General features: G+C 33.0%; 1 protein-coding gene across 1 annotated transcript; it reads left to right on the forward strand.

The window, feature by feature from the left end:
* Positions 1-284: 284 nt before the first annotated feature.
* LOC133824009 (ACT domain-containing protein ACR11) lies at positions 285-3,921 on the forward strand. The gene is made up of 10 exons (XM_062256870.1): positions 285-636; positions 1,237-1,294; positions 1,413-1,535; positions 1,663-1,757; positions 2,211-2,295; positions 2,399-2,458; positions 3,008-3,063; positions 3,287-3,392; positions 3,489-3,557; positions 3,649-3,921. The coding sequence occupies exons 1-10, from the start codon at positions 494-496 to the stop codon at positions 3,709-3,711; spliced, it is 858 nt and encodes a 285-aa protein (XP_062112854.1). The 5' UTR covers positions 285-493; the 3' UTR covers positions 3,712-3,921.
* The last annotated feature ends 3,834 nt before the right edge of the window (positions 3,922-7,755 follow it).

The following is a 7,755-nucleotide window of genomic DNA, read 5'->3' on the forward strand; positions in this document are numbered from 1 at the left end:
GGAAAATATATATATTCTACTAAACTTCAACAGTAAAACAAACCTTTTCTGCCCAAAAACTGTAAAATTTTAGCTGAATTTTTCAAAAATAGAAAATATTTCTAATATTGAGCTTTCACTTAAGAAAATGGTAACATAAATAAATAAAAAACTGTAAAATTAAATAAATTATAGGGGAAAATAAATATGAGAGAGGCAAAAATTGAAAGGACAGAGTTGTAGAGAAGTGGGCAAAAACAGATAAAATGAGCTTTTTAGCTTATTTAGCCATCTCGCTATATAAATCTCATCCATGGATCACACTCATGGCGGATATTTCAAGGCTGAGGCCTATCCAACCCATCATCACTCGCGGCACCCACACTCCACATTCCCATTTCTCTACTTGATTTTTCATTTTCTCTAGCATGGGTGCTCTCTAGTCTCTACTTTCTTCTATCTTTCTCTGATTCAATTCTTTTTTATTATCATTATTTCAAGAAGCAAATTAAAAATGGCGGCGGCTATGCCTTCTTTGGGTCTCGGGGTTCACTTCAATAACAGTTATAGTTCCAGGAACTTTGCTGTCCCCTTCTCAACTGGGGCTCTGGCCAAGGGGTTTGGTACTAAGCACTACTACATTATTCCTAAGAAGAGGTATGCAAATATCATATATTGTTGTATTAATTCTGGAAATTTTCTTGTTCTTCCTTGTCTTAGAGGAAAAGGGTTTCACTGAATTTGTTCAGATATTCCTCTGATTGTAATTTGCGGATTTGGGTCATTCTCCATTTAAATTATTTGCTGTGTTGGTCTGGTTTGCTGTAGTTATCAAAATTTCAATATGTTCATAAGCTTAATTTATTAATCTGATGGTGCTGGATGATTTTGATGTTTTTATTTATTTTTACTATATATAGTTTCTTGTTATATTTTATATGATTGCTCTTTTTATTATTTAGTTATTTAGTGTTCTCAATGAGTTCATAAGTAAATCTGTGGAGAAATGAAGAAATTAATAAAGATAAATCTTTGGTAAATCATGCTAATTTAATAATAGCTCCAAAATCTGACCAGATCCAAGATTTGTTTGGTGTTGAATTAATGACTATGGAAAATAGATTGTTTGGTCATAAATGTGAAAAATCTATAACTATTATGAATACATTTTGTTAAAAAAAAAATCACTAGGCTTATTGATTTGAAGTCCTATTGATGCCACTTTTTTTGGTTTAAGTTAATTGTCATCTTTCACAGACATTTTTCTTCGTCAACTATATTCGTTCCACGAGCATCGTCTTCTGCAGCTCTTGAGGTATTTCTCAACTCTAATTATGTTATTAGTAGCTTTTGCTATCATCTTTGAGAGTAACTGAGTCAAACTCACTCTCTCTGTGGCTGTTGGATGCTTGGTTGGTTTACAATGGAAACAGGATGGAAATAGTGACACTGATACAATTCCAATCCCCAAAGTTATAATTGATCAAGACTCTGATCCGGATGCTACTGTGGTGGAAATAACCTTTGGTGATCGGCTTGGAGCGCTTCTTGATACTGTATAAAGCACATTACTTTACCCCTATCTTTGATTTCCAATCCTTTCCTCCATGATGGATATTTCTTTGTTAATGTGCTTTTTTAGCAAGTTCTAATGTAGTACTACCATTTACAAATGGGTTACAGATGAGGGCACTCAAAAATCTTGGCTTGAATGTTGCCAAAGCAAATGTCTATCTGGATTCTTCTGGGAAACACAACATGTTTGCCATCACAAAAGCGTGAGTGACGCTATACATTTATTGGTGTTTTGTTTTACCTTTCAATTATTAATGTTATTGTTTTGATATGAGATTTGTACAGTGATTCTTATTTTTCTGCTCTGGTATTCGTTAATTGTTTCTGTCATTTAGTACTCCCATGAAAAGTTAAAGTTTTCTTGTGCTTCAATGGCATTTCGATATCTATTTTCAAATAACATTCCTATGCTTGTGCTTTCTTTATCTTTACAAAGGTGATTTACCTACTCTCATAGTTAAATTGTAGCTGTTTTGCTTGGAACTTATGCAGTGATCTAACACATACTGATATTGATAGATGATAATAAGGAAAATAACTGCAGAGCTAGTTTGCAAGTTAAAATGGGAAGACCTTATTTCATTGTACTTTCATGCGACTTTTCTGTAATAGCGGTTCTTGGATTTGATTGACTTGGTGGTGGAGCTTGTTTGCAGTGATACTGGTAGAAAAGTAGAAGATCCTGAGATACTTGAGGCGATTCGTTTGACCATTATAAACAATCTAATTGAGTATCACCCGGTATTTGTTTTTAACTCTTGATCCTCAGATCATATTTAATTGAGAACCTCCACCAGGAATCTCTTTTTGTAAGCTTTCTCATTGGATTGAGTTGGTGAACCAGGAATCAAGTTCCCAGTTAGCAATGGGAACAGCATTTGGGGTTGAGCCACCTAAACAACAGGTTTTTGGACTTCTAATTTTCAATTTAAAACCTATTATCATCTTGGATAGTGGATACTCTTTTTTAAGGAAGCATTTTGCTTTGAAGTTTAAGTAGTTTACCTGAGACTTTTTGTGGACCGTGATTTGATTTTATGTTTACATTCTGCCTGTTGTGTTTTTGTTTGGCAATGCTGTGTGTTCATGTGTATTTACGTGCTCAAATCACAGCACTTTAGCACAAATTCAACTGTTCAAGCAAGGCATGTGTTATCTGTCACATTGTTTTGTAGAAATGTATGTAGTTTTTCATACCATACAGGAGAAACACTTCAGTGCTCGATTAGATTCCATCAATTAATTGTATTCTCTATGAGCAAAACACTCACCCTTTTGTATTCTTTACTTGTAATGGATTAAATCTAGTTCTTCACAAATTGTAGGAGAATCTTTCATCTTACTTGATAATACTTCACAAGCAATTGTATGGATGTATAGATCAATTGCTGGAAGGAGCATGATTGTGTTCTATTATTGTCTACACTATAACTAACTCCTTGTAATTCCTTAGATTGATGTGGACATAGCAACTCACATAAGCATCAGAGATGACGGCCCAAAACGAAGGTAATGTCTTTGTCAGTTCTTTTATTGGTGTGATGGGCTCTGCAGCCCAATAATTTTTCATTAGACAGCAACAATGGAATGTGGATGAATGATTCCTTTAAGCAATGGAGTTTGTTGGGTGTAATCTTATTTCTAAATCATAATACACCAGTATTATTTCTTACAAATATACCACCTTATTCACTGTTGAATGTTTTGCTTTCTTAAAATGGTGTTTCTGCAGTTTGCTTTATGTGGAGACAGCTGATCGCCCTGGTCTACTGGTAGACCTTGTAAAGATAATAACTGACATCAATGTTTCTGTTGAATCTGGAGAATTCGACACTGAGGTTCTGTCCTTGTCTTCCTAGGAAACTTAGATTATTGTATGTTCACCTCTCTATTTATTCATTTTTATTTCTTAACTCACGTTTGACTCGATGCAGGGATTGTTGGCAAAGGCATCTTTTCATGTTAGCTACAGGGACAAGGCCTTAATTAAGCCTCTCCAACAGGTATAATTATTAATTAGTCATATTCTTTATTTACTTAACAGTTTTAATCATTTGGATTAATAAATAAGTGGGGTTTTGATTCTTTTGACAGGTTCTTGCTAACAGCTTGAGATACTTCCTAAGGCGACCCTCAACTGAGGAGGGAAGTTTCTAAGCCCTGCACACAACATTCATAAAAAACCAAAAGCTTTAGGAGGGAATTAGGTACTTCCCAGAACTAAAATGAGGAAAGGCCTGGAAACGTTGTTTAGAATGTTTTTCCCTGATAGAATAATGTTCTGGAACTTAAATTTACTTTTAATCTTCAGCAACAGTGTAAAATGATGACTATTAAAAATGTTGTAATAAACCACCCTTACAATAACCATCTCTTGCCTTTGCCTAGAAGAGAAGTTGAAAACAATATTTGTGCATGAATGAATTGACCACATACACACTATAATAATGGTAATTTCATAGGCATATAAAGCTCTAATTCGTAATGGTCGAAGCACATTCTTGCAGTTGTCTATTTAGTACTCTCTCTTTTTGTTTTTGTGTGTGTGTGTGTGTGTGGTGTTTGATAGAGCTCGTTTGCTGATCATGTCACTATCGCACTTGTCTATTTTTTAGTTTGAATCGCACACTAATGTGTTTCCTTCTTATAGTCACGGAACTGTACGTGATTAACACACCTTTTACAATGCTTGAAAAAAAAAACTATCCTTGAATTACCAAATTTTCCTTCGTTCAACTTGATATTAAAGATAATATTAATTCTTTTAATTTTTGTTAGGATTGGCTAAGTAAATTAGGGGGAAATCAAGTTTCATGTAAAATTGTTATTTTTTTCTTCTTCTTACCGTTGAAATACATGAAGATGAGAATTGAGTATGATAAAATTATCCAAAAAAAAAAAATTAATGATATTAAGTTAACCCATGCTAGGGAGATTATTAAAATTGCTGGATTATAGATTTTTTTTTTGCAATATTCTTTCTACTTTTATAACAAAACCATATGATAAAAATGATTTAGTCCTATACAATCCAATCACACTCTAGACACAACCTTTAAGTGTAAATCGATTCGAGGATTAGAACTAATTATTTGATTCCTCACTTTTCCAAAGTAAATGCTAATTATTATTGAGTTATATCTTAAAACTAATTGTAAATGAGTAGAGTAACTTGTGATATAAAAAAAATCCATCTTACCATATATTTTTCATGTGGGACTCAGAAGGTGGCTATGCAAAACCCAAGCTGCTTACTTTTTTTTTTAATGTTAGCTTATCATTTGGATAAAATATATTCCAACTTAGATACCATGCTAAGAATCATAGATTTTATGTGGAACTAAGCTATAAGTTAACAGCTTGTTTGGTATGATAGATTGATTAAGGGATGTGAAAAAAAGGCTTCCCATCCTTGGTGCAATTTTTTTTTGTTTGGTAAGGAGGAAGATGTCCGGCCCTACGTATTGGTGGGTGATGTCTATGCCTAGAGCCCTTAGTCAAAAAGTTTCAAATTTAAAAAAATATATATATTTATTCTATACAAAAGGTCTCCAAATTTAAAAGAAAAAAAATGTCATTTTATATATAATTATTATGAATGTATTGAATTTTGTAGTTAGCCCCTAATGCTTTAGTGTTGAGATTGGTTAAATATAATAGTTAAGTTGTTTACACAATGAGATGCAAAACACTTAACGATTTTCACTTAAGTTGAAGTAAAAGTATGAGATTGTGTAGTAGGCATCTAAAAATGACTTTTATGGGTCTAAAGTGATACATGGATGTATCTAAGGATCCCCAAAAAGTTTGGTAGCAATTGGAGCAAATTTTAGGACCATTGGAAGGGTAAAAAATCAGAGGGGGTGGCGATGTGTCGCCTCCTAAGAGGCGTTGCATCACCTAAATGCGAAGGGGCTCAAAAGCCCCAGCAGGCGATACATTGCCTGCTAGTAGGCGACATATCGTCTAGCAAGTGATACATTGCCTACATGCAGGCAACGTATCGCCTAATATGTCCGCACAAACACATAAAATAAGCTCCAAATGACGATTTAATTATCTCTAATCCTATTGGTTAGACCTAATGACGGTGCCTACACTATAAAAGGGTTCTCATAGAGTATTGGATGACTAGATCACTCTCTCCAATCTCATCTCTCTCTAGCTTTCAAAGCCCAAAGTTTCTCCAAGAAACTCATCAAGCATTGCTTGACTTACATGAGTTTTAAGACTTGTTCAATCTTAAATCTCAGTCTACTTGGTTGAAGCTTCAAGCAATTAGGCAAAGCTTAGAATAGAGATTTTGGACAGCAATATTCTTATTGTGTATAAGCCTTAAAAGTCCCCAAGTTTGAAGATTCAAGTTTCTCGATACAAAAGGTTGTACCTCTCTTACCCTTATCTTGTATTTTGTCATTCTATTGTGTTTATGTTGTTAGTATTGATGATTAAATGTTTTAAAGTTCAACTTATAATCATTTAATCACTTAATCCTTTGCTTTCAAGATTTGCATTCATACCATAAACATGGTTATTTGATTGTCAATATTTTCATTCATACTTTGAATAAGGTTCTTGATTAGCATCTAGGGTTTGTTATATTGAACTTTTCTTATAATGCATTGTTGATTAAGAAAGTGTAAAGCCATAAATTTCCAACAATCAAAATCTCTAATTCTAATTACTTTTTTTTTTTTTTGCATTATCAACAATGAGGGAAATTTGTTCATCTCCTTCAAATCCTTGTTTCAAGATTTGGTTTGTGTTGAACACATAACCATGAGAGATTAAAGAAAATTCTATTTTGATATGCGCTACATGAATGTGAATATGGATCTAAAGTCTTCATCAATAAAGGTTGAGATAACTCAGTGGGATTACATACTCAAGGAGAATGGTATCATCAAATTCCTTATTTTTAAATGTGTATATTTCAAGAATTTGAATGAAATGTGCTTGCTGCCATATTTTTGTGAGTTTAAGATTATTGCTTATGCTAATAGTACAATGGTGAATGTTAATGGACAATTCAAGGGTGATTGTTATACATGTTTTGTTTGTAAAGTTATTAATCATCATGCGAGATATGGTAATTGTAAAGTTAACCATAATAAGATTAGGGTCAATACAATTGATGATGAGATCTTTGTGACCTTAATTGAATTTAATATATTCGATGAGGAATGCATGATAACCCTAAAGAGAAATGACATAGTTCATGCATGTAGTGATGAGACTAATGCAACCTTAAGAGAAGGTGAATGTGTCAATGCAATTGATGATGAGATACTAAGGTCAGTGCATTTGATGTTGAGATCATTGCAACCTTGAGTGAAGTTAATACAACCCAAGGAAAGGTGCAAGGATGGTGATATGATACTTGTGCCACCATTCATGCAACCTATGATAAAACTCTTTTCAAAACTTTTGAAAGTGCAAAGGTGGGACTTAAAGTCCAAATGGGAAATGAAAAGAGATTCAAGGTACTTGGAAGGGGCTGCATTGATGTGTTCTTCACTAATGGATATAAAGTAACCTTAACTAGTGTTTTCTATGTTCCCGATATGACTAGAAACATTGTGAGTGGAAGTCTATTAAGTAAATTCGGTATCAAAATGGAGTTTGAATCCAGTAAACTCATTTTGACTAAATTAGGTACTTTTGTGGGAAATGTTTATTCATGTGATGGAATGATCAAAATTTGTACTCTTGATAATGACAATAATAATATGGCATCTAAATCTTGTAATGTGATTAATTATAGTTCTATTACTTTGTCGCATAATAGACTTGCTCATATAGGTTATAGCACAATTAAAATAGTTTTTAAAATGTGGATTGATTAATTGTGATGTGAATGAGGATGGTAAATGTGAACTATGTGTTAAATCTAAAATGTTAAGAAACATTTTACAAGTGTTGATAGACGTTCAAACTTGTTAGATTTAATACATAGTGATTTATGTGAATTGAATAGCATGTTGACTAACAGAGGAAATAGATACTTCATGAATTTTATAGATGATTTCTCTAGGTATGCTTATGTGTATTTACTCAAGAGTAAGAATGAGACATTTAATGTATTTAAAATCTATAAAGCCGAAGTAGATAATCAATTGGAAAGGAAAATAAAGACTCTTGGAAGTGATAGAGGTGGTGAATACTTTTCAAATGATTTCAATATATTTTGTGAACAATATG

The sequence above is a fragment of the Humulus lupulus genome, chromosome 3 (genome assembly GCF_963169125.1).
Source record: "Humulus lupulus chromosome 3, drHumLupu1.1, whole genome shotgun sequence".
Taxonomy (NCBI): Eukaryota; Viridiplantae; Streptophyta; class Magnoliopsida; order Rosales; family Cannabaceae; genus Humulus; species Humulus lupulus.

What these genes read in the sequence shown, in the direction of transcription:
- LOC133824009 (XM_062256870.1), top strand. Translation starts at nt 494, where the DNA reads ATGGCGGCGGCTATGCCTTCTTTGGGTCTCGGGGTTCACTTCAATAAC. An exon ending in TACATTATTCCTAAGAAGAG is followed by an intron (nt 637 to 1,236) that starts GTATGCAAATAT and finishes CATCTTTCACAG; the next exon opens with ACATTTTTCTTCGTCAACTA. An exon ending in TTGAGCCACCTAAACAACAG is followed by an intron (nt 2,459 to 3,007) that starts GTTTTTGGACTT and finishes GTAATTCCTTAG; the next exon opens with ATTGATGTGGACATAGCAAC.